We start from the raw sequence: 23,847 nt of genomic DNA on the forward strand, positions 1-23,847 counted from the left end.
AGATTCCAAGCCAAGCGTATTCATATGGGAAGGGCTATGGATCAGCCAACTAGCCTAGAACCCAGTCTCAGCTCAGACTGCCCCAGGGCACAGTGTAGACAAGACATTGACCCTGAGGGTATGTAAACAAACGCCAGACCCAAAGCTAATGTTTGGCTTCTCAAAAAAGTAAACATCTAGTGCTAAGAGCTGTGAAGGGTTAGCCTGCCAGTTTCATGGCCATTGACAGGAGACATAAGACTCCTGGTTCAGAGGCAAAGGACTTCATCACTCAGAGCACAGCAAGCAGCACAAACCTCATGTTCTAATTGGCCCCTGGCCCCACTCCCAGTGCGGAGCCATCCAGATAGATGCCATACATACAGAGGTTGTGCCTCACAGCTGAAGACCTCTGAGCTTAAGAAACCAACCCTTTGAGAGGAGGAAGACAGTCTCCTGATTACACTGGGCAGTAAATAAACCTGCCCTCTGCTCCAGTGGGAGCCAGTATCTCTGTCCTGCAAGGTCCTTGGCTAGACAAACATCCTTGGAGAGAGAATCTGAAACCAAGGCTGTGAGTGCCTCTGCTCCCAAGGCAAGCAGAAACGCAAGAGACCTACAGAGAATTATCTCCCAACACTTAGCAGCCCACAGGAAGACTATCAAATACAGCATCATTTCTTGGACTCAATCTAAGATGAATCAGAGGGGATAAACACATAGTAAATGAGTGGCAGGTTATGTGTAATACAATGAACAACCTTTCGAATCCCACTTCTCTGTAATCCCCTCCTACGTCCTCCCCCACGCACCTCTGGTTTTATGGAACTACTCGTGGTTTTCCACCCTATTCTCTTGCCCCCTTCTCCTGGCTACTTTCAGTTTAAATACCACCTTCTCCTGGAAGCCTTCCCTCCCCCAACCCCTTCTCCTCTTGGTTAGGTGTTTCTACTTTGTCCCCCTCTGTATACTTTAAACAGCCTTGGGCTAAAACCAGAAATTCGAAAGTCACAAAACTATGTATTTTGGACTCTGACCCTACCTGAAATTGCAAGAAGTCCAGCCAACTCCTCCACCTGTCCCGGGAGTGTTTCAGGTATGTTGATGCACCTGTTCCCTCAGTAAACACGTAGGCATGGGCACTTTGCTCTTTTTTGCTCTGGCTCCCTGCAGAGCTGTCTGCAGGTGAGCTCCCAAGTCAAGGCCATTAATGCCTGCCTGCAGGAAGGCTTCCTGTGACATCCCTGGTACGTAGAAGATACTCCAGCATGGCCCGCCATTGCTACTGAAGCTACCAATGTCCCATGCCTCTTCCCTGGAGAGGGTCCTGCACGTCATGGTGGGTGGGGGGACGCGTTTCTTTGCTGGCACTGCACACATGTCCAAAAGGAGGAGCCACACGGACTGGACGATGAGCTCCGCTTCATAACGTAAGAGATTCCACAAATACAGGAAAAGTGGAGAAAAAGAATGGAAATGTTCATTGCAGCATACCCCTTGAAATGCCCCCAAATCAACACGCATCCTTCTTGCCATCAAAATGTCACTTTAAAATGCTTTCACAACATTGATCACCATCTGCTAGGGACTGCCAATGTCTTATCCCTGAAAAGTAATTGGGCTTTTGCTGCCTGGAAAGCTCTCCGGGCTCTGTGAGTCCCAGATCTCCTTCTCTTCCTGCCTTCATTTCCCTAAGCGTCTCTTGATGACAACTGCTTCAGGGTATCAATTTCCTCATCAATCAGGCTTCTTAAAGATGCAAGGAAAGCAAACTAAATTTGGTTAAGAAGAAAATGAATTTACTGAAGGATATTGGATTGTTTGTAAAATCTCCAGAAGGGTTGAAAAAATCAAATTCATACCACGGAACTAGAAGCATAAAGACTCTTTTCCCACAGCCAGAGTCGCAGACCCTGCAGCTAACACTGCCAACCTCACCAGGCTGGACTCTGAATACTGCCATACTATGCGCCCTCACCAGAACGGAGTCAGTTCAGTCCTGGCTTCTTCTTGTGACTGATTTCATTCAAAATCAACGGTGGGTCATATTCTCAGTACCCTGGTTGCAAGAAAGGCTGGAAAGTGATTGCCTGGCATTTTTGGCTTCTAGAGTGAGAAGTGGGCTCTTTTTAATAAGGTAAAGGATTCCCCGAAAGAATGGCCAAAAAACAGTCAGATGTCCAATTATACGAATCTTAAGACCCCTTCTGTCTCCTATTGCTTCCCTCAGTTACTGCCTACCCACTCAAATTCATAGTTCTTGATTTGTAATACCGTAAAGATGGCTTTTGAAGGATGTTACTTCAGCGAATGCAGAGATCGGATTGGAAGGGACTGTGATATTTGGAAAACAGTGCAGAAATGGAAGTCGGGGATTGTAATTCTAAATGTATCACACATTAGCTCTAAGAATTTATACAATTTATTTAAATTACTTGAGCCTCAGAAGTAGTTCACAGAAAAGTCCCATACAGAGGACATCAGACTTCTAACACTTTCGGCACTTACATGCTATGCATGGTTCTCTGTATTTATTATGTTACACAAATAAATTAGGAAATGAGAAGCTATTTGTACCATTTTTAACATCCCAAGTTTAAATACCACTCAGACTGCTGGTCACCAAAGGAGTCATCTCTTTTAGAGAGATGCTTGTTTTGGAATTAGGAGGGCCTACTTGGATGTTCTTGCTGGGAGATTTATATTTAAACTTGTAACACTGATAATCCCTGTATTATCTAATCTCTTTCCAGTCTATCTTTTTGATTTATTTTGCAATCATTAGCACAGCCTTTCTCATAATTTAAAAAGGACAGCGAGATTTGCTTATGCTTGAAATACTAAGCTCTAAGAAGCATAAAACAGTCTCTGGAAACGCTTTCTAACTTACTCAGATCATGTAAATGAAATGTCAGTTCACATATGCTGCTTTGAAGTATTCAATCAAAAGGATGAAAGAGCAAGAAGTATGAGTAGACAAGTAGTGAGCAAGAGCGAGCGAGCAGCCCAGCGATAAAATGAGCGCTTGGATGCATAATAATGAAAGAAAAGGGCTGATATTTTTCTTTTTTAAAAAAGAATGATACAATTTCATTTGATGCTTACTAGAATAAAAAAAGATGAGAACCAGAATAAGAAACTAAATTTCCTTTAGTAAGGAAGGTCACCATATGCTCAGGGTGGCGGAAAAAAGCCCTTTTTGCCCTTCAGCTTGGGGGCAGGGCCTTCTTATAAGATGTAAAAAATATTTGTTTTTGGTATGGCTCACAACACCTGGTAAACTACACATAACATTTTTTTTAATTGTGGTAAAATGCATATAACATAGAATTTACCATCTTAATAATTTTTAAGTGTAGAGCTCAGTGGCATTAAGGGCATTTACACTGTTGTGTTAACATTACCTCCATCCATCTACAGAACTCTTCTTATACCTACGGTGTTTTTTATACCTAAGATTTTTGAAACTTCAAAATACAAAATTTTACCGCATGCAAAAACAGTCAGATGTATTTTTAATAAAGCAATTTACGTTTTAAAAATGTGACAAAATTCACACTGGAAATTAAAATCAATTATTAACTAAACTTTTGGGCTTGGCATTTAATGGTGATTATATAAACCACTGGTCTCATAAGTCTAAATCTAAGATCAATATGAAAACCTTGTACATTTTTCTCTTAAAATAACTCAAAGTACTAACAGTTCGATTTTATAAGCCCAGAAAAGAGAAGATTTTTGATAGTGTAAGAAACTCGATGCTCTCTTTTCATTGGATAACTCCTATGAGAAGTAAGTCAGGTGGTGAAGGATCAAACTTTATCCTATTCAATGCCATCCCAGGACTGCTTGTTTCTTACCTGCCGGAGCCACTCTTGCCAGAAGAAATGGTTTCCGTTCATGTGGTGGTTCTATTTAATGGGGCAAGTTAAGAAACAGCAGTGTTTCCCCATCTCCTGCGAGGACTCGTTAATTGAAAAGCAGCACAAGGTAGAATTAGAATCCAGGGTTTCAGGACCCAAGCCCAGTTTTATTTCTAAGAGAAATATTTCTCTAAAATTATAGCCTTCTATATCCCTGTGTAGTGGTTTCTTCAGTTCAGACTCTTTTTTTTTTTAATTAAATAAGTTTTTATTGTCACATTTAACTGCTTTGTCCGATATACATTGTAGGTTTCAGTATGGCATAAAAATAAAAATATATTCCTGAATGTCAAAATATGAACAGAGGAGATGGTGATGGCATTTAAAAAAAAAAGTAAATTCACAATGGTGCTGAAGCTGCTAGTAGGCAGCTGATAAGACGGGAACACATTTGCAGATAAAGAGGTCTGCAACATTTCAAACCAAATGGCAGTAGTAGAAGACCAACAAAACTGGGAGAGGAATGAAATACGGACCCCACAGAGGGGCTAATGGAAAGAACAGCAGTTTCAGCATTTCATTTTTTAGTCCATATTAGACTGTCTAGTTTAGTATTTGAACTGGAGCTCAGTGAGTCAACTTTCCTCCTATAAAATGAAACTACTTTTTCAGAACCTGGTTTACACCTCTTTGACAACTTCCTTATTCTTCCCAGTTTTCACTAGTCCAAAGGAAAGGCAGTTCTACTCCAAAGCATTAACTTGGGGGGCTGACCTCCACATAAAAACGGTCGGTCCTGTCATTTCCAAACCAATAGCCTAAATGCTCAAGGAAGTCTTTAGTGGTTTCACACATTCTGGGCAAAACTAGAAAACAAGCAGTAATTAAATAAAAATATAAGGATATCCCAACCGGAAATTTCTACACATTCCACAATTATCCTCCAAATGGCAACTTAAAAAAAAAAATAAGTATGGTTATTCTGATTTAAAATGAGTCTTTATTCACCAAGATCCTCAAACAGCTTATTAAATGTCTTTCCTCCACAAATAAAACTAACACTAGGCTTTGTCAGAAGATCTGAATGAGTTATATCCCTTACGTATGAACTCAGCTAAATCTAGTGTCTGGAATCTGTCCATCATAAAACTCAGGCCTGGCACATGACTCCTTTCTGTTACCCACTGCTGTGTGTCCTTCATTTAAGCCTCCAGACCAGAGACCATATATGTGGTTACTGCAACATAGCAGTCACTGTAATTCCACAAAAGAAAAACAAGTAATTTATTTTATGACATACTTATTTGGATGATTACTTACTGGTAATTAGCATTTCTACTTTTTTTTTTTTTTTTAAAGGCAACCCTTTTTAAGTGACAATACATATCAGGCTAGTAGAAAAAAGTTGAAACAAAGCCCTCTCTTTTGATCTCACAAAGTCATGCAGACAAGAGAAGGTATATCCGATTTGTTCCAATCAGGCTTCTTGGAATTACCAAAATTTCTTTTCTGGCAAAGATGAATTTGGCTCATCATAGAAAGAAGCTTCTTTGAAGGCTGCTGCTAAACTTGTTTCCCTTTGAAAAAGTAAATTTCAAGGCATGATAGTGCAAGAGGCTTTTGATTTCTAGAACATTTATAGACTAATTGTGCTTAGTCTCTAATTTCCAATTTATTTTAAAGAACAGAAACTACTTTGATAAGTTTCACTCTGCCTAAATTTACCAGTACATCCATGAATCGCACCAGAATTAGGACAATTTGATTATCTTAATGATTCTGTCGTGACACCTGCCACCACGTCCGCAGATGAGACCCCAGGGATGTGCAGCCCCTCCAGGTTCTGTGCCCAAGGGCTCTCTGGGGAACCCCGGGATCCGAGAAAGCAGTTCTCCCCCCAGAGTAAGTCCTCAAAGAACTCTCTCAATAAGCGATTAAGAAAACAGTGCCAAGTGGAGAGTTTCTTTTGGTTGGTTAAATCTGGGAGGTCTGAGTATTCTTGGAGCCCCCATTGGGATGTGTCATGGGTCGGGATGTGTCATGGGTCGGGATGTGTCATGGGTCGGGATGTGTCATGGGTCGAGTCTCTTGACTGTGAGTATTCATTATTAGAGGGCTCTGTGGGGTCAATCAAATTTTCATAATCACTGTCGTCAGATTCCTCAACACTGTCTCCAGCTGCTCTCTGGGAAGAAGGAAGGTCTGCTCCACTTCCAGGATACTTCAGTCGGGCACTGCTGGAAGCATAACTGAAGAGGCCACAGCTTGAGGTTGAGGCATAAAGACACTAGTTTCCATGCGAGAATGGCTCAAAGTACTTTCCTGATTGTTTGGGTGAAAATCAGAATAAGGGGGAGGAGGATCAGAGGTCTCTGCATCTCCAAGTGAACTTCTACCTTCAGCTGCAAACCCAGAATAGGGCGTCCGAGGGCTGACTGCTGCTTCCAGACTTTCAGACGGCACCTGTCTGCTTATCATCGCCTGCTGCAATCTTCTTTCTTGTTCCTTTTCATTTTCCCTCTGAGAGATTTGTCTTCTTAATTTGTTCACTTCTGCCTAACAAGATTCAACAACTCGCTCACTCTTTTCCACATCTGCACACACTGCCTGCACTTTCTCCTGAAGTGCACTGTGAACCTGATAAATCGCCCTGATGTCTTTCATTACTCCATCCTTGTCAAAAAAGTCAGTACCATGTTCTTTAATAACTTTGGCATAACTTTGAGAAGTATTTGGCACTGAAGATACTTTGTACTCTTGCTGGCTGGTGTTGCCGAGGTTGGGAATAGCAAGGGATATGCTTTGATTATACCTTCGATTTGGTCTAAAGAGAACGTATTCTAAAGCGTGAGTGGAGTTGTTGGCGGTGGAGATGAAGCTGAAGAGCAGGAAGACGAGGTCGGGCGCCTCGAGGACGCCGGTGAGCTGCTTGTGGAGAACCTGCTCTCTGTACGACATTTGCTGCTGCGTGTTTCGCCGGAATCTGTACCACCCAATAACTTTCTTTCTCCGATCTTTAAGAATCCTGTCCAAACTCTCTTCGTTAACTTTGCTTACATAGTCATAAAAACTAAAAAGTTTTGAACAAGGCTGATGGTTATGGATTTCAATTACTTGCAGAAATTCTGTGTTGCTGGTTTGTCAGTCACTGATGCTAAAGGTTTCCTCTTGTCTTACCTCTCCCAGCAAAAATCCTTCATGGTCGGCATTGCTGACGGCGCTGTGGAAACACACAGCGCTGAAGGTGTAGCGCGAAATGAAAGCCGCCATGATGGAAATCCCAGTTCAGACTCCTAATCAGAACATTTCTTTTTCTCAAATGCTGCCCTCTACAGTTGATTTGGTTTTGAAGCTATTTCTGTAGCAGGTGGCGAAGCTTGGGAAACAGTTTCAATGCATTCTGTGTTGTCACTTCTGTAACTTCTTCCACTGAGATCCCTTTCACCTGGGCAATGTATTCTGCTGAAATGGAAATGTTTTGGGGCTCATTCCGTACCTGAAACAGAACAAAGTAGACACTAAATCAAACATGACTATCAAGAGAAGCAATCCTTGGAGACTGCAGATAAACAGAGACAGTTAATTGGTAAAAACTTATGAGCTCTTTTGATTTTTTATGGTGGGTGGGGAGGAGGGCGGGAAGCGAGGCTGGGGAGAAGGTCCTGAACTTCAGCTTAAGAGTACAGCTACAACATTCACTGTAAGTCTGTGCTGCTCTTGAGAAGAGCCCTGGGGTATTAACATTGAGGTCCCAACACTTAGCAAATGAAGCAGTCTGCAAACTGCGGGCACTCGGTGACCCGCGTGACTGATGGGTTCACTATCCTTGGCCTGGCGCTTAACTGAGCGCTTGTACAGGTCACGGCTCTGCTGCTTGGCCTCTTCACCTCACAGGCTGCATTACAGTTTGATTCAAGAAACGCCATCGTGTGTCTGGGAGACTAAATAGCTCATGTACCAGTATTTCACTGATTCTAAGATGCATTTCCCCCTATTTCAACATCTCTGTAATTGATATGTATATTTTAGTAACATTCACTGGCATGCCATAGTATAATTGGCAGATTTTTTCTTTCTTATGGTCACAAAACAGTGGTGCATCTACAATCATTTAGACTTGGTGAAATATATTATTATTGTGATTATTAAGGTGAATTACATTATTATTAAGTCATCTACTCAGGATGATAATGTTCAGAGGCATAAAATAACTGTTAAGGTTAAGAAAAATAACCTTGATAACAAAGCCTAAGAAAACCATAAAAAATGTGCACCAAGATTTATGTTGAAAGACGTTCATCATAGTGTTTACAATACTGTGTTGAAAATCACAATATCAAGTTAAATATATTATGGTATTCACACACTGGAATATTATGCAGTTATTAAACACGATGAGAAAAAGTATATTTATTGACATATTCAGATGTCTACCACAAAAAAGCAAGTTGTGAAATGATGTGTTCAGGCTAATCCTAGTTTTGTGAAAAATATGTTACATGTACATATACAGATATAAAATGTCTGGAAGGACATAAATACTTGCATTTACTTAGTGCTTACTGTAGGTGAGGGTTTGTTCTAAGCTTTTCATGGAATTTCTTATTTACTCTTCAAAACAACTCTGAGATGTGTACTATTATCATTAGCGTCCCTTTTTTATAGGTGAGAAGGGATCCTACACAGCTAGCGAGCAGCCTGCCTGAGGCTTCAACCTGTGCAATCTGGCATCAGTTTATGCTCTGAACCACCACACTACAGTGGTAACCTTACAGTGGGAGACAGTTCTATTTTCTTGTTTATGATAGTCTGTGTTTTCTAATTTTCTAGAACAAACACATTTTACTTAACAAAAAGCATATTCAACTAAAAATTTCATTGATTCATAAATATTTTTGAGTATCTACTATGTGCAAGGCACTATGCCAGAAACTCACAATTTTTATCAAATGGACTAAACACAAATATAAAACTGGGTTACAACAGCATTTGAAATTAATTTCTAATGCTTAGGGAGGAAAGTGCTAGGTTCTTTTCCTTCTATTTTACATCAATCAGGAAGGCAATTCTGTACCATTCTGTCCAACACACAAACAAACAAATAACTGGACTCATGATCCTCTGTTTTCTCACTCCTCTGCCTTCTATATTCTTACAGGATCTGGTTTATAAAAATATGTAACTAATTGGTCATTAGCGAGCAAAATTCACATTGCAATCACAAATAATCATAGCTTATTAACAATCTCATCATGACTGCTCCCAAACCTCTGACTCTTCAGTGCCAGACCTCTGAATCTGGAAGGCATGGAGACAGACCTGGTGGGCAGTCAGGGCACTGAGTAAGCTACACATTGGGAGGTGACTGAAATAGGCACTGTCCAAAGCGAATAAAGCAGATACTGGTGCTTCCTTTCAGAAAATTATAATTCAAAACAGTAGCAATATTTAAAATACAATTCTTTGTGGCCCACAGTAACAAGATGTACAGTAAAGATCATATAAACAAATCTATGACTGTATCAATGCTTATACTGAAAGAAAGAGAACTTCATTATGCTAATTAAGAGAAAAAATAAACATTTATTGAGCATATAATATATACCAGCACTGCTAGGCACTTTCATATACATTGTTTCATTTAATTCTTACTATAATGTTTTGAAGTATTTAATTATTCTTTTGCCCACATTTTATAATAAAGAAACAGTTTCAGACAGGTTAATAACTTGCCTAAAGTCAGACAGCTAATGGGTAGCAGAGACAGGATTTGAATCCAGGTCTTTCTGACTCTAAGACATGGAGCTTTTTGCTACACTGGTCTGGCTCTTGTTACTACATAAATTAGGAAATGGCCCATATCAAAAATATTTCCTGGGGCACAATAACTATTTAGGAAAGACCCGAAATTAATATAACCTCTCAACCTAGCATTAAAATAGGATTTCACTGTATTTACACTGTAATGAGAAACACAGCTAAATTGAAAATAGCTCAAATGAAAGATACAATCTAAATATTATAGAAATCAGAAAATCATTTACCTGTTTTTCAGGTCCTAGTGCAGGTGAATCTGTTTCTAAGCAAATTGAAGTTAAAGGCAACTGTTTCACAAGTTTCTGCTTCTTAGAGAGAAAAGAGAAAGCTAGTGAGTTTAAAACATGAGAAATAAAAATATAAAAAAAGAGCATTAAACCCATATGCCAATGCATTCTACTCTTCCTTAAAATTCATGCTTGAATGTTCAATTAATAAATATTCATGATGTTCTCATCATTCTGCTACTAACACATTTAAACAGAAACATTCATTACCCAAAATTATTCAAAGATTCCAGGGACCCAAGGAGTAGTTACCGATAACATAAAAGGGGGTACACCCTGCAAGAAAGCCAAACATCTGGTATCACTAGCCCAATGCAAGATCTCAGAGACTTCTGTTGTTTCTCCACCATCACCACACTCAATATTTCTTTCAACCATTTACTTGAAATCACTCAAGGCTTTAGTTTATAAATTCAAAGTTCATATGCACATTTTAAATTTTAGATTGGGTGGTAGATGGTTTTATTTTCTTATTTATGATTTTCTGTCTGGATTATAAGGATTGCAATTAACTCAATGAGTTTTATACCAAGAACATAATTCTTTTGCTGCCACTGCACTTTCAAAGTAAAAAATGGGAAAGAGTCACATGATGCAAAGTGGAATAGTGTTATAATAAATTATTTTAAGATTAAAATTTCAAAAGCACAGAAATAGGTATGCTTGTGGACTGTTGGTACATAAAGGCGAAACTTGTGTAAACTTCCTTGAAAGGAATGTGACAATTTAACCAAAAATTTAAAAATGTATACTCTTTCCTCAGTGATTCCATTTATAGAGAATAACTGTACAAGTATACAGGTGTGTTTGTGGATGTGCAAAGGTATCACTGAAGCACTGTTTATAACAGTAAAAAATTAGAAACAGCCTAACTTTTCCTTGAGGTAATGCTTAAATAATGGTGCATCCCTATTATGAAATATTATGGACTCATTTTAAACATGAAGTAGGTCCTATTTATTGACACGAATAGATATCCATGAAGCTGACTCAAAACAAAAAGAATAAGGTTCTTATTTTATCTTACTCAATGTTAACAATGATTGTCTCTGAGTGATAGGATCTGAGTTGACGAAATTTATTCTTTTTTTGAAGTGTTTCAATTTTCTATAACATACAAATATTATCTTTAAAACTAGAAAAAAAAGTATTTTAGTTTTGAAAAAGGAACATACCACAGCTAAAGATTACTACTACTAAATAAGAAATTTATCCACAAATGACGAAAGTAGGAAAAATAAAAATAATCTTGGACAATCAATTGACATTTCCGGAACACTCCACCCTACAATGGCAGAATACACATTGTTTTTAAGTGTGTATGTTCTCTTCACCAAGATAGGCCATTAAACAAACCTCAACAAATTTAAAAGAATTAAAATCATACAATGTATGTTTCCTGGACACAGCAGAAATAAAGTAGAAATCAGTAATGAAAAGATAACAGGAAAATTACTAAGTATTTGGAAACTAAACAATACACTTTTAAATAATTGCATGGTCAAAGAAGAAATCACGAGGTAAATTAAAAAACATTTTGAACTGAAAGAAAGTGAAAATACAGCATATGTTAAAATTTGTGGATTGTAACTATAAGTGGTTAGTGCTAATGCAACTATAACATTAAATGTTTATATTAAAAGACAAGAAAGGCTTCAAATGAATAATCTAAGTTTATATCTTAAGAAACTATAAAAAGGATAATATATCATGATCAAGTAGAATTTACCCTAGAAATGCAAGGTTGGTTCAACATTAGAAAATCAATCAATATAATTTACATGCCAAAAAAAGAAAACTGTATGGTCATCGCAGTAGATACAGAAAAAGCATTTGACAAAATCCAATATCCATTTTTGATTAAAAACTCTCAGTAGACTAGAAACTGAACAAACTTCCTTAACCCAATAAAAAGGCATATATGAATAACCTGCAATTAATATCATACTTAATGAATGTTTTCCCTTGATCAGGAAAAAGGTAAGAGTGTCTGCTTTTACTACTTGTATCCAACATTCTACTGGTAGCTGTATTCAGTGAAATAAGGCAAGAAAAACAAATAAATATTGGAAAGGAAAAAGAAATCTATCTTTATTCAAAGATGACATGATTTTCTACACAAAAAAATCCTGAAAAACATACAAAAATCTATAAAACTCTACTAGCATTAATGAGTAATTCAGCAAGGTCACTTGATAAAATTTAAATATATAAAAATCTATTGTATTTCTATATAATAGCAATGAATAATTGATAACTAAAATTTTAAAACCAGTACAATTTAAAATAGAATTAAAAAACATGAAAATGATAAAACATTGATGAGCAAAATCAAAGAACTAAAAAGATACAGTGTTCCTATCAATTATCCCCAAACTGATCTAAAGATTCAATGTAACTCCAATAAAAATCCCAGCCAGCTTTCTTTCTGTAGAAATCATTAAGCTGATTCTAATACAGATGGAAAAGCAAAGAGCTTAGAATAGACAAAATGATTTTGAAAATTAAGAGCTAACTGGAATTCTCCTACTACCTGATTTCAACCTACTGTAATCTAACGTCATCATGATAGTATGATATTGGCATAAGGAGGCAGGGACCTAAGACTAATTTTTGTAATGTAACTAGACTAGTATCACAAGTATGTAATAAAAGCTCATATTTTAAAATGTATTTCACACAGTGTAAGATGAGGTTTAATGAAAGAATTTACCTGTCCACTTCTTATGATAGAAGGAGGAATTGAGAAGAAGTACCCAGCTTTTACTCCTTCCATGGCTACCGATGGCCGACCATCAAATGCATGTAGCAGCACTTTGTCAGCACCTCTCAAAAATAAAAGATAAATCAGAGTTCCACTTTATTTCCTTAATGAGAGCTTTTTCCATTAATCAAATTGAACAAAGATAAAAAATTTTAAGTAAATGTTGGTCATTCTGATATAAAGATGAGGTTCTATGACTTCTACAGGGTGGATAAATGTAGTGTTCAAACAGTAGAATAAAAATATAGTAATTCTGAATCTTCAGAATAAAATTATTAAATAATATTGAAATACTATTTTTAAACAATTATTTAATCTTCCTACACCATCAAATATTTTCTAGAAGTTTATGAACTATCAAATTATTGCTTCTAATAGGAGGTTTTTAAGCAAATAGTTCTTGGCAAGAATGCTAGCGGAAGAAGAAATGAGGAGCTAAATGACTCACGAAATTGCATAGTCAGAGTTAGCTTCATGAAATCACCTCCACTCCTTAAAGGGTGGCTGCCCAGCCTACATGAAAATCATGCTCTCAGTGATTCCAAAAGGGTTCAATACTCATCACTGAGAAATACAATGCTTTCTAGTTGTGGGCAGTTACATTTACTGTACTATTTGATACCGTTTTTCGAATGGCAGGTGTGACCATTAGTGGGTTATAACCATCAGTGAGCTATGAAATCAATTTAGTAGACACACACACTACACACTACACACACATAGATGTACTGCTTCTTAAACTTTTGTCTGTTTCTGTATGTGTATATATACTGAGTCTCAAAATAAAGTCTTAATACCAAAAAAAAGTATATGTGTGCATACACTGAGTTCAAATTACATTTCTTACCGTGGATGGCACTTTAAAAAGTTTGAAAAGTAATGCTATAAGGTATATTTTTACTTTAGAAATAAAATTACTTGATCCAATTTTTCATTTGCTTTATCCTCCTGATAAATATCACAATCACACTGAAAACCTTGTAAACAGTTGGCTAACTTGCAAAATCACCTTAGTTGATTTCGACCTTTATCCTTGCCTCATTTCCCTTCCTTTAAGAAATCAAATTAAAACATGGCTTGTTCTATGAGAATATGGATTGGAATTGCCAAACTTAAACATTTAGGCACATTTATCTTAGGAACCTAACTGAATACCTTGCTCATTTAAGAGGCTGATGGTGGGTCTTCCAGCAGAACGTGAGTGAACATTTCTGTTTAACAACAAAAAATTCCTTTTCAGTATTTAATCTGGTAATATTATCTTTGTTCTATTCAAGTAATTTAGAGAAAAAGAAATGTAGAGCTCCATTTCAAAAGAATCATTATTGAATGTGCTCTATAGCTATTAATATAAAAATTAATTAACCTACAAAGGCAAATTGAGTCTTTTGGCGAGTTGGACCTGTCTGATTAGGACTTGTCTTTGCTCTTCCTTCTGCTCTTCAGTGCCAGCAAATCTAGGGGAGAAATCTAGTCCCACCTATAACAGAAAAATAAAACAGAATTACATTTTTATGGTTTAATGAACCCCATAAGACATGTTATGGAGCAGTACTGTCCAAGAGAAATATAATGGGAGCCATACATGCAAGCCACATATATATATAACGTTACATTTTCTAGTAGCCACATTAAACACTAACAAGAAACAGGTGAAATTAATTTTAATAATATACTTGATTTAACCTAACATGTCCAAAACATTATCATTATTATTATATAATAATACATTATTATTTCAACACATAAGCAATATAAAAGTTATTATTTTACATTCTTTCTTTGAGGTGCTAAAACTTTAAAGTCTTCGGTGTTTTATACTTATAGCACATCGCAGTTTGGACCAGTCACATTTCAAATGCTCAACAGCTGCATATGATTATCACATTGGACAGTAAAGATGATAAATGTCTGCTTCTCTTGATACTATTTTCGCATGCATTGCTATAATCTATATGTTGAATTTAATTGTTATTCTTATCTTTTACCTTTATCTTTAATTAGAAGTATAATTTATTACCAAGTGATAAAAATGTTTTACAACTGTAAAATTATTTAACAAAACATGTTTTTTAATTACAAACTCTAGCCTATTTAAAGTATGTTGGTATATACTATTTTAACTTATGTAGAGATGACCTATATTGAGAAAAAAAAAAATCAGAGCAAAGCATATAGAAATGCTAATAAAGTATTAACAGAAGCCTTTGGTGAGGCTTTCTGCTGTTTCATCCCCAAGCTCTTTTGCTTATTGATGAAGTATCAACAAATTATTATTCAGCTGAACAAGGTGAACATAATTATCCAAGTCAGTTACAATCACTAATAACGAATAAAGGATTATGTCATATACCATATGAAAGTCTGGATTAGAAGTCATTTGATCAGCTAATGAGTGTTTACCTCTCCAATTGCCAACAATCGATCCTTATAATTCTCAATAACAGGCAAAGCTACATCCAAATCCTGGGAGAAAAAAAATATATATATTTGTTAAAATAGAAGGAGAAGGAAACTGATATTTTGTAAACACCTATTATATGCCAGGCACCATGCTGCCCTGGGTCCTTTGCACACATTCAATTCTTTTACCCAGGTGAGGAACTAGGAATAGTCATCCTTCTTAACGGTGAGTACTTCTCCCATCTGGGAATCTGAGTAGTAACATCCCACACCCATTCGGGTTATAAGAACATAACTGTTTATGAAGATTCCCACTTAAACACTTCCTTCTATTGAGGAGGCATTGCCTGGCATTTGGGAGGATGGATTTGAATTGGCTGACTGCCTGAGCAAGAGAGAAGAAAGCCACCTTTGTGAGTTTTGGGAGTGCCTTATGTTATCTTCTCCTCTTAGGGTACTAATGATTTGTGAGTTCATAATAGTAATAATCTCATACATCCTTTGCACTATTTTCACCGATTTCACCTTTTTTTTTTTAATGTTCTTTCTTTTTTTCTATTTTTTTAAATTTTTATTTTATTGGGGAACAGTGTTTTTCTCCAGGACCCATCAGCTCTAAGTCAAGTCATTGTCCTTCAATCTAGTTGTGTAGGGTGCAGCCGAGCTTCAGTCTAGTTGCCATTTTCAATCTTCAGTTGCAGGGGCCACAGACCCCCATTCCACATGGGAATTGAACCGGCAACCTAGCTGTCGAGAGCTCGCACTCTAACCAACTGAGCCATCCGGTTGCCCCTCTGGAAGCTCAGCGACAGCTCGTTATCTTCAATCTAGTTGTGGAGGGCGCAGCTCACTGGCCCATGTGGGAATCGAAGTGGCAATGCTGTTGTCAAGAGCTCGTGCTCTAACCAACTGAGCCATCCAGCCGCCCCATCAATTTCATCTTTATAATACTGCTTGGCCTAGCTTTGTCCTAAAGGTTAACAATATAAACACTAAATATCACATAGATGCTTGTTTGTCAACCATTGAAGTAACTGTGTACCATTATTTCCATGATATTAGTATTTCCACTTAGAGAATTTGCCCTGTGAGGGTTCTCTTGTAAGGCAAGGGGAAGACAAATACATGGAAAATTTGCTTCTAGAAATCTTTTAAACTACTTTGAGGATTTTAGTCTCAGGATATGTAAATTGCAAGGTACTTCTAAGGAGGATAATCAGAACGAGGAAGAATTGAGAAAAGGGAGGTAAAACAGATGGTAGAGAAACAGGAGCAGACTTTACAATTGTGCCTCAAGAGAAAAGAAGATGAGGGAGAGTAAATCGAGGCCTTAGAAATACATTCTAGTAAATCAATGAAGAGGAATTGACATTGTCATGAGAAGCTAATAGTATATAACCCTGGGTATCACAGAAGGTGTCTGACAATAGCTGAGTAGGTTAAACAGTGTCAGGCAAAGCTTTTTCCATACCAAACATCCAAACTACTTTGTGTCTCTTGGAGAAATTGGAAAGATTAGCCAGGAAATTTCTGACACCTAGAAAGTCTTCATCAGAAAGAAGTTGCACAGTTGGATGAAGACCAGATATAGGAGAAAACATGCTTCTGGGAATATATATTATCCTTGATAAAAGCAAAACAGATTCACAATGACATTGTTCCAACTCCTTATGAAATAATCTGGAAGTTTCTGGCAAGTCAAAGATAGCAAATAGAAATTAATATAATTCATATGACTAAGTTAACATGTGTAAATATATCTGTGTGTGGTCTTATTTTAATAGATATAAAAATAGTTTTAAGGACATTCACAGGTCTATTTCTGACTTTCATTCTAGACCTACTTCCTCCATAAGGTCTCAAGTTTCTTACCAGCTAGTGTTTCTATTATGGGGTTTTTCAAGATCCTATACCCTATGATTGGGAATACTACTAGTATATAATTATTCACGATTTACAAATGAGGAAATTGAGACTTGGCAAAGTTAAGTAAAGTGCCAGAGATCACAGAAGCCAGTAGGCCAGCTCTCTCTGACTTCAAAACCCATGCTGTTTCCATTATTCTGCTGAAAGAAGGGAAGAGAGAAGGAAAACAGGAAGGAGGAAAGAGGGAAGAAAGGAAGAGTGCAAAAGGAAAGGAGAGAAAATTTGTTCTGAATGATTTTAAACAATTACAATAGATTTTTTTTTTATTAGTCTCAGATGCACAAGTACAATAGATTTTTGATTAAAGAAAATGTTTAGTCTTTAGAACCTTTAGAGTAGGGGTCAGGCATATAACAGAAATGAGTGAAGTGGGCCAAGGAGGGACAGGAGCTAAATGGAGAGAACAGTAAGTTGTGGTCAGGGAATTGTGGTTCTCTGAAGTATTCCCGGGGCCTAAACCCTGACTGGTTTTATTGAACGAACTAATTCAGGAATACGTTAAAAGACTTGGTGTTGCGAGGCAACTTTCATCTTATCAACTAAGTTAATTTAGTGAATACTAACTACATACCTAGCTTTGTACCACATATTAGAGGGTTGTAATCTAATCAATATGGGATAACCAGATTATGGAATGGACTCTAAGCAATCTAGGAATTAAACAGAAACAACTGCTATTTCTGGTCTTTTCCAGAGGGCTATCCTGAGATTTGATGAGTTCATACCTGCTTTAAGAATCTAGAATTACCTACATATTGTTGGTGCAATTACTTTTGTAAGTTAAACAGTCCTTCCTGTGGGTTCTATACTCATGCTAAAAATATGCCAAAAGCACCCACTTCTCTTCACCTCCACTGCTACCACTCTGGTCCGATCTACCATCGTTTCTCACAGGGACTTTGGCAATAGCCTTCTATCTATTCTCCTTCTTCCTTTTTTCCCCTTTAAAATTCATGATTCACATCACGGCTAAGGGGTTCTTTTCAAAACATAAACCACAACTTGTCACTCCTCACCCCTCATTGATGTTGCTAGAGGCCAACAAGGCCCTGTATGAGGTGAACCCAATCCCTCTGACCTCATCACTAGTATTTCCACCCCCTCCAGTCACATCAGCTCTCATTGTCTTGACCACATCAAGCTTGTTCCGACCTTAGGACCTTTGTGCTTGGTTGTTTCCTTTGCCTACAACACTCTGACCCCTCTTTGTGCCTGGCCAATTCCTTTGTAGCATGTAGGTTGCAGATGAAATGTCAACACCTCAGAGAGGCCTTCTTGGACTACACAATCTAATAACCAGCATCCACAATCCTGACACACAATCTTATTTTATTGTCTTTAAAGCATGTAGTGCTACCTAAAGTTTCCTTGTTCATGCATCTAATTGTTGATTGTCTGTCTGCCCCCATCTAGAATCTAACTTCCATGGGGGATATTACTCTATAGTGCTTGGAATGTAGTGTGCTCAGTAAACACTTGATTGACCAACTGTATGAATACCTATCAGTATAAATCTCTACATAAATGAAACAAATGCTGTCCTGCTATGATCCCCAACATTTTGGGAATTGTAACGCTGGCAATTTAGCTAATTTTATCATATCAACAACTTAGGAGAGCTACAAGATAAGTATTTATTTTCACCTGAAGTAAATTAAAAGTAATTTTGTTTCAAAATAGGTAGCGCTACCTGGGGTATCCTCATATAGGAATACAGACTCATTATTATAAAAATTGATAGGTCTTATAGCTTAATTTATTCATACATAACAAAAAGTCTACTTCAAAATGGGGTTATTGATCGCATTATATAATAAAGCACTCAAGAAACTGCATTTCCCTGACGATGAGTCAGGAGACACGCCTAAAATATAAGAAATATTGACTACTGTGAGTCAGTGAGCTCTTGTGGGTAGGATCTTTCTTACAGAGGGTATAAAAGTGATGCAGTTTAATAGATCAAGAGCACTCCTATAGGGACGGTTTGACGTTCAGAGAAGCTACTGTGTACTTGAACTTGTCTGTTCCCTTACAGTCCTGCATCTGTGAATTTGTATCTTTCTTTTTCTGAATATTTTATCATTTTTGCCAAAGCAATATGACAACATGATTTAAAAAAAAGTGAAAACAAGTCACCTATAATTCTACCAGATCAGCTACTATCATTTCTGTGTTTTCTCTCTAGTCTTTTCCTTATAGAATATATGTTGATGTGACATAACTCACAATGAATAAACCATCTGGTATCCAGGTTTTCTCCATGCATTAGACTGTAAACATTTTCCATGTTGCTACATAAACCTTATCCTCCTCATTTTTTATAAAAGCATATTTAACACTCTACAAGGTAACTAATTATTCTTTTATTTCTGAATGTCTGGGCTGTTTCCCCATCTTCCCTACTATTAGGTTGGTGCAAAAGTAATTGTGTTTTGAAAGGTTAAAAATAACTGCAAAAACTGCAATTACTTTTGCACCAATACAAATAATGATGCAACAAACATCTCTGGGAAAGAAGGTAGTAGATCCTTATTTTGGATTATTGCCTTAGACTACAAATCAGAAAGAGGATTACTGAGTCAAAGGTATTATTGTTTTTTATGGCTCTTGTTTTTCTCTCTTACCTTTAATGTGACACTTCTTTGGTCTCCTGGTGAAAGTCCTTGAACTGGATGAACACCCAAGCATGGCAGGACAAACCCACTGTACCTAAAAATGTAGAATGAATTAAGAAAGAAAGCAGGGATATTAGCCTAGTATACAATGTTACTCTAAAGAACAAATAGGAAAGAATTTTTTTAGGGCTATGCTAATATGATTTTTTTCTTGTCTTTAAAAATGGAAGCTCTTTGATAATATATATATGACATCAAAACTGCATCCTTATTAGCAACTCTAAGTTCTTGATGAGAAGTAGCACCTTTCTGAAAGTTGCATAATCTTTTCAAATTCTCCTGAATGTTCAGCAACCACCACAAGAGCCATAACATTGGCCTGAAACAAAAAAGAATAGAACAGTTAGAGTGTCAAACAATATACATCCAATATAATTAAATAAAGTTATACAGTTTTCTGTGCTTTCAGTTATCCTTGTTCATCCAGATTCCATCGATATAATCAGAAAGGCTGTCACTGAGTACTCACTGTGTTTCAGGTACTATGTTCAGGGAACATAAATATTACCTCATTTAATCTACACAACCCTGTGAGGTAGGCATTGCTGTAACCCATGGTATAGATCACGAGACAGAACTCTGGACGGAGTCAAACAACTTGCCCAAGATCATTAGGCCTGTGTAACTCCAATGCCCACACTCCCAACTGATCTGTCATAGTGAAAGATGGCTGTATGTAAAAACATCCTGGCAACCACTTCGGAGAGACACTTTTGAGGAAGACCATGAAATGCTAGTTACAATGAATTTCATAAACACTTTCAAAAATTAGTATTTTTTTCCCCAAACAAATCAAAATGTTTCAGAAAACTTTTATACTTTCTCCAAGATCTTCAGAATAATGTTAATTTTAGAAGTGACAGATGAACTAATCTGTACCATATTGCTGGTAAGCATGGTGGCTGGAGAACATGTTTTGGATTCAGATTATCTTGTCTACATCACTTGACTAGTGGTGTGTCTTTGGACAAGTTAATCTCTAGGCCTTAGTCTCCTCATCTATAAAATGGGCAATGGTTGGCTAAAAAATTGTAGCTTCCTCAGAAGGTTGTTGTGAAACATTAAACAAGATAATGTACAGAAAGGGCTTGGCTCAGTTCCTGGTACATAGTAAACAATAAATGCAACTGATTATTAACTTTGTTACTGAAGCATCAACATAGCGTATGGAAATTTCAAGCTTGAAATTAGTAGGAAAACAAAAACAAGGCAATTATTGATACTGACTTACTTTCTTGGCTTTTTCCAACACATCATCCAGATCCTAAAAAAAGTGTAAGCAATCACAATTATTTTAGATGAATAAGTAATTGCTCTTTGGCTGTGTATATCAACGTAGAGGCACCATGAAGAATGACAATGATGGCAAGGAACAATAGTGGAATGTGAAGAGCCTACACCGACACCCCTTCTGTTCATTCTTTCTTTCTCTCAGTAAAAGCTGGCTTATGTTCCCACTCCACTAAAACAGAAACTGTTATTGTGAAAGGTACAGGACATTTCTCCGTCCTCTTATTCTATCCCTCAGCAGCAGCATTAGGAACTCCTCACTTGTCCACTCCTTTCTTCCTGAAATATTTTCCACTCTCTTACTGGTTGCTACTTCTCAGTCTCCTTGACTGGCTCTCTCTCCTCTGATTTCAGGACCCTATGCTCCTCTCTCTACTCACCTCAAGTGATCTTATTCATAGGTTTAAATGCCATTATTATGCTAATGAGTCCCCAATTTTTTATCTCCAGGCTGTCATCCTCTCCAAAACCCAAGATTCACATTCAAAAATGACTGTATGACATCTATCTCCATTTGGATGGATATTGGGCCTCAACATGTGCCAAATGTAACTCTTTATTTTCACCCCAACACACCTCTTCCTCTGCCTGCCCTCCCCAACCTGTCTGCCCTCATCTCAGCACAAAGCACCACCATCCTCCCTTTTTAACTCCTCTTTCTCCCTTTTCACATCCAATTCCTCGGCATACACGACAGATCCTACCTCTAAAATATACCTGAATCCACCTACTTCTCTCAACTTACCCATGCAACCACCATCATCTCTTGTCTACATACTGCAAAAGCCTTCAGACTGGTCTAGCAGCTTCCACTCTTGCTGTCCTCTATCCGTTTGCAACACATCCGCAAAATGGTTTTAAATGGATACCAGATCTGTCACTCTCCTTTTTAAAGAAACCCTTTGGGAGACTCGCATTGTTCTCCTAATGAAACCCAAACTCCTGACTGCCCTACCTCACTTATCCCCTGCAAACCTCTTCTGTCTTGTTTCACGTCTCCCTCTTTCTAGCTGGTCATGCATTCTGGTAGCGTGAATGTGCCAAATTCAACCTGCCTGCTTTACTCACCACCGTACACCCACCTCCTTGTTTGGCTGGCTCTCTGCCTTTCCATCCCCCAATTTAAGCGTCACCTCTTGAGAGGTTTCCCCTAAAATAGACTCCACTCTTCCTTCTCTATTAAAAGCCCCTAGTTTCCAGTGCAGGGGGTAAAACACTTTGCAACTCCGATCTTGAGTGTGTGCTGTTCTTCCTGTTTGCTTCTCCCCCCCTTTAGAACTGGAGCACGCGGTGAGTGGGAACTAGCCGGCGTTTCGGGGACCGCGTCCTGGGGAAAGTGGATTCTCAGCCGGGACCCGAAAGGCGGGGGGGATAAACTGCCAAGGGGAGGTAACCCGGAATAGCAAATAAAAGTGGAGACGGAGGGCTTGTCGCTATTCAGAATCAGAAAGAAAAATCAGTACGACTGAGGCTAATTTAAACATGGAGTCATGAGCAAGTCACACTGGCCATAGGGGCCTGGGTGGATTTGGGGCTTCGTCCTAAGAGAGGAGAGCAAAGGTAACCTGAAGGGGAAAGACGGGGGTCTCCCCGCTCCCACCGGCCCGGCCTCGCCCTCACATACGCGGTCAAAGTCCGGGTCGGAGAGGTGGCAGTGACAGTCCACCATCCCTAAGCCCACCGTCCCCATCGCCGCTGCTGCTGTAGCGCGCGACACGCCCGCGGAGCCCCAGGCGGAACGCTGCTGCGGCGGCAGACGGAGTTTCCGGACGCACGCTCGCGCCTCCCTCCGGCGAACTCGCTTCCGCTCCCAGAATTCCCGCCCACAGTTCAAACTGGAAAAATGGCGGGGGCTCCTGAATCGGTGGTCGTTTCGCCTCCGCTGGACGCGGAGAAAGTGGCTTGGACAGAAGATCGGACCTCAGTCCCCGCCACCTGCCGTGAGGACTTCCGGGTGCGCTGCACCTCGAAGCGGGCCGTGACGGAAGTTCTGGAATTGTGCAGCTGCTTCGTGCAGCAGCTCGGAGACGCGCTGCCAGAGGAGATTCGGGAGCCGGCGCTGCGAGATGCGCAGTGGGTACGGGCCCAGTAGCCGTCTCTTGTCTTATTACCCCTTTACCCAGGTCTCAGGGCTCCAGAGACTGTGCCAGGCTTCTGCAGAGGCGGCGGGGCCGTACGCGCCGGGAGAAGCAGCCCGAGGAACGCGAGGGAACGAAATAGAGCTAGTGTCAGCTGGGTGTTATTTACTTAGATCGGTGCTGTCCGGTAGAAAAGTACAAAGCCAGCTGCGTATGTAACTTGAAATTAAAAGTAAGAAAAATAGATGAAATTAATATATTTTATTTAGCCCACTATATCCAAGATATGGTTTTAACTTGTAATAAAAAATGAACGAGATATTTTACATTCTTTTGTTCGTGCTAAGCTTTTCAAATCTGGTGTCGGAAACTTACAGCTGGTCTTCTTTCGGACTAGCCACATTTTAAGGCCTCAGTAGCCACAGTGGCCTAGTGGCTCCCCTATTGGATAGTGCAGACATATACTCCATGAAGAATTCTCCAAGAAAGGGAATCCTGGAAGTCAGTCACCAGGCTAGCTTTTGGCCTTACTTTTGCCTGTTTTAGAACATCTTGTAAGGAGAATGAAAACATTTTCCCTACAAGTCTAAAGTAGATCAGGAAGCTGTCTTGATTATAAAATTCTCTAAGATCACACACTGGCCCTTAGAACACATTTCCCCTTACTTTCTCAAATATTTTGCAAAGCCTTGAAGTTTTTTGGGGGAAAGATACAACAAATTGGAGGATGCGTGACTGTCATATGTTGCAAACAATCTATATGTA

At 38.4% G+C, this 23,847-nt stretch overlaps 2 protein-coding genes and 1 pseudogene across 10 annotated transcripts in view; 1 reads left to right on the forward strand and 2 right to left on the reverse strand.

Moving 5' to 3' along the window:
* TATDN3 (TatD DNase domain containing 3) overlaps positions 1 to 22,857 on the reverse strand; it is a 31,229-nt gene extending 8,372 nt beyond the window's left edge. For 2 of the 7 annotated variants that reach the window (XR_012492927.1, XR_002137868.2), the window contains exons 1-10: positions 22,629 to 22,857; positions 20,946 to 20,978; positions 19,960 to 20,033; positions 19,664 to 19,748; positions 15,114 to 15,176; positions 14,081 to 14,190; positions 13,866 to 13,921; positions 12,660 to 12,772; positions 9,887 to 9,967; positions 1,022 to 1,400 (exon numbers count right to left, since the gene is read on the reverse strand). Coding sequence is in view for 4 of the 7 variants with exons in the window: in XM_019738083.2 (XP_019593642.2) it covers positions 7,195 to 7,338; positions 9,887 to 9,967; positions 12,660 to 12,772; positions 13,866 to 13,921; positions 14,081 to 14,190; positions 15,114 to 15,176; positions 19,664 to 19,748; positions 19,960 to 20,033; positions 20,946 to 20,978; positions 22,629 to 22,694 (825 nt within the window). In the remaining 3 variants the exon portion in view is untranslated. Of the gene's footprint in view, positions 1 to 1,021; positions 1,401 to 6,550; positions 7,339 to 9,886; positions 9,968 to 12,659; positions 12,775 to 13,865; positions 13,922 to 14,080; positions 14,191 to 15,113; positions 15,177 to 19,663; positions 19,749 to 19,959; positions 20,034 to 20,945; positions 20,979 to 22,628 lie in introns of those variants that run through there. The other 5 variants (XR_012492928.1, XM_019738081.2, XM_019738083.2 and 2 more) reach the window with 5 other exon arrangements.
* LOC109450603 (BRISC complex subunit Abraxas 2) lies at positions 3,478 to 7,112 on the reverse strand (annotated as a pseudogene).
* Positions 22,788 to 23,847, forward strand: part of NSL1 (NSL1 component of MIS12 kinetochore complex) — a 49,313-nt gene continuing 48,253 nt past the window's right edge. Inside the window, exon 1 of one of the 3 annotated variants that reach the window (XM_019738084.2) lies at positions 22,788 to 23,081. In XM_019738084.2, the coding sequence (XP_019593643.2) occupies positions 22,848 to 23,081 (234 nt within the window). In that variant the 5' untranslated portion in view covers positions 22,788 to 22,847. The remainder of the gene's footprint in view (positions 23,082 to 23,847) is intronic. The other 2 variants (XM_019738085.2, XM_019738086.2) reach the window with 2 other exon arrangements.

The sequence above is a fragment of the Rhinolophus sinicus genome, linkage group LG17, assembly GCF_036562045.2.
Source record: "Rhinolophus sinicus isolate RSC01 linkage group LG17, ASM3656204v1, whole genome shotgun sequence".
In the NCBI taxonomy this organism is placed as follows: Eukaryota; Metazoa; Chordata; class Mammalia; order Chiroptera; family Rhinolophidae; genus Rhinolophus; species Rhinolophus sinicus.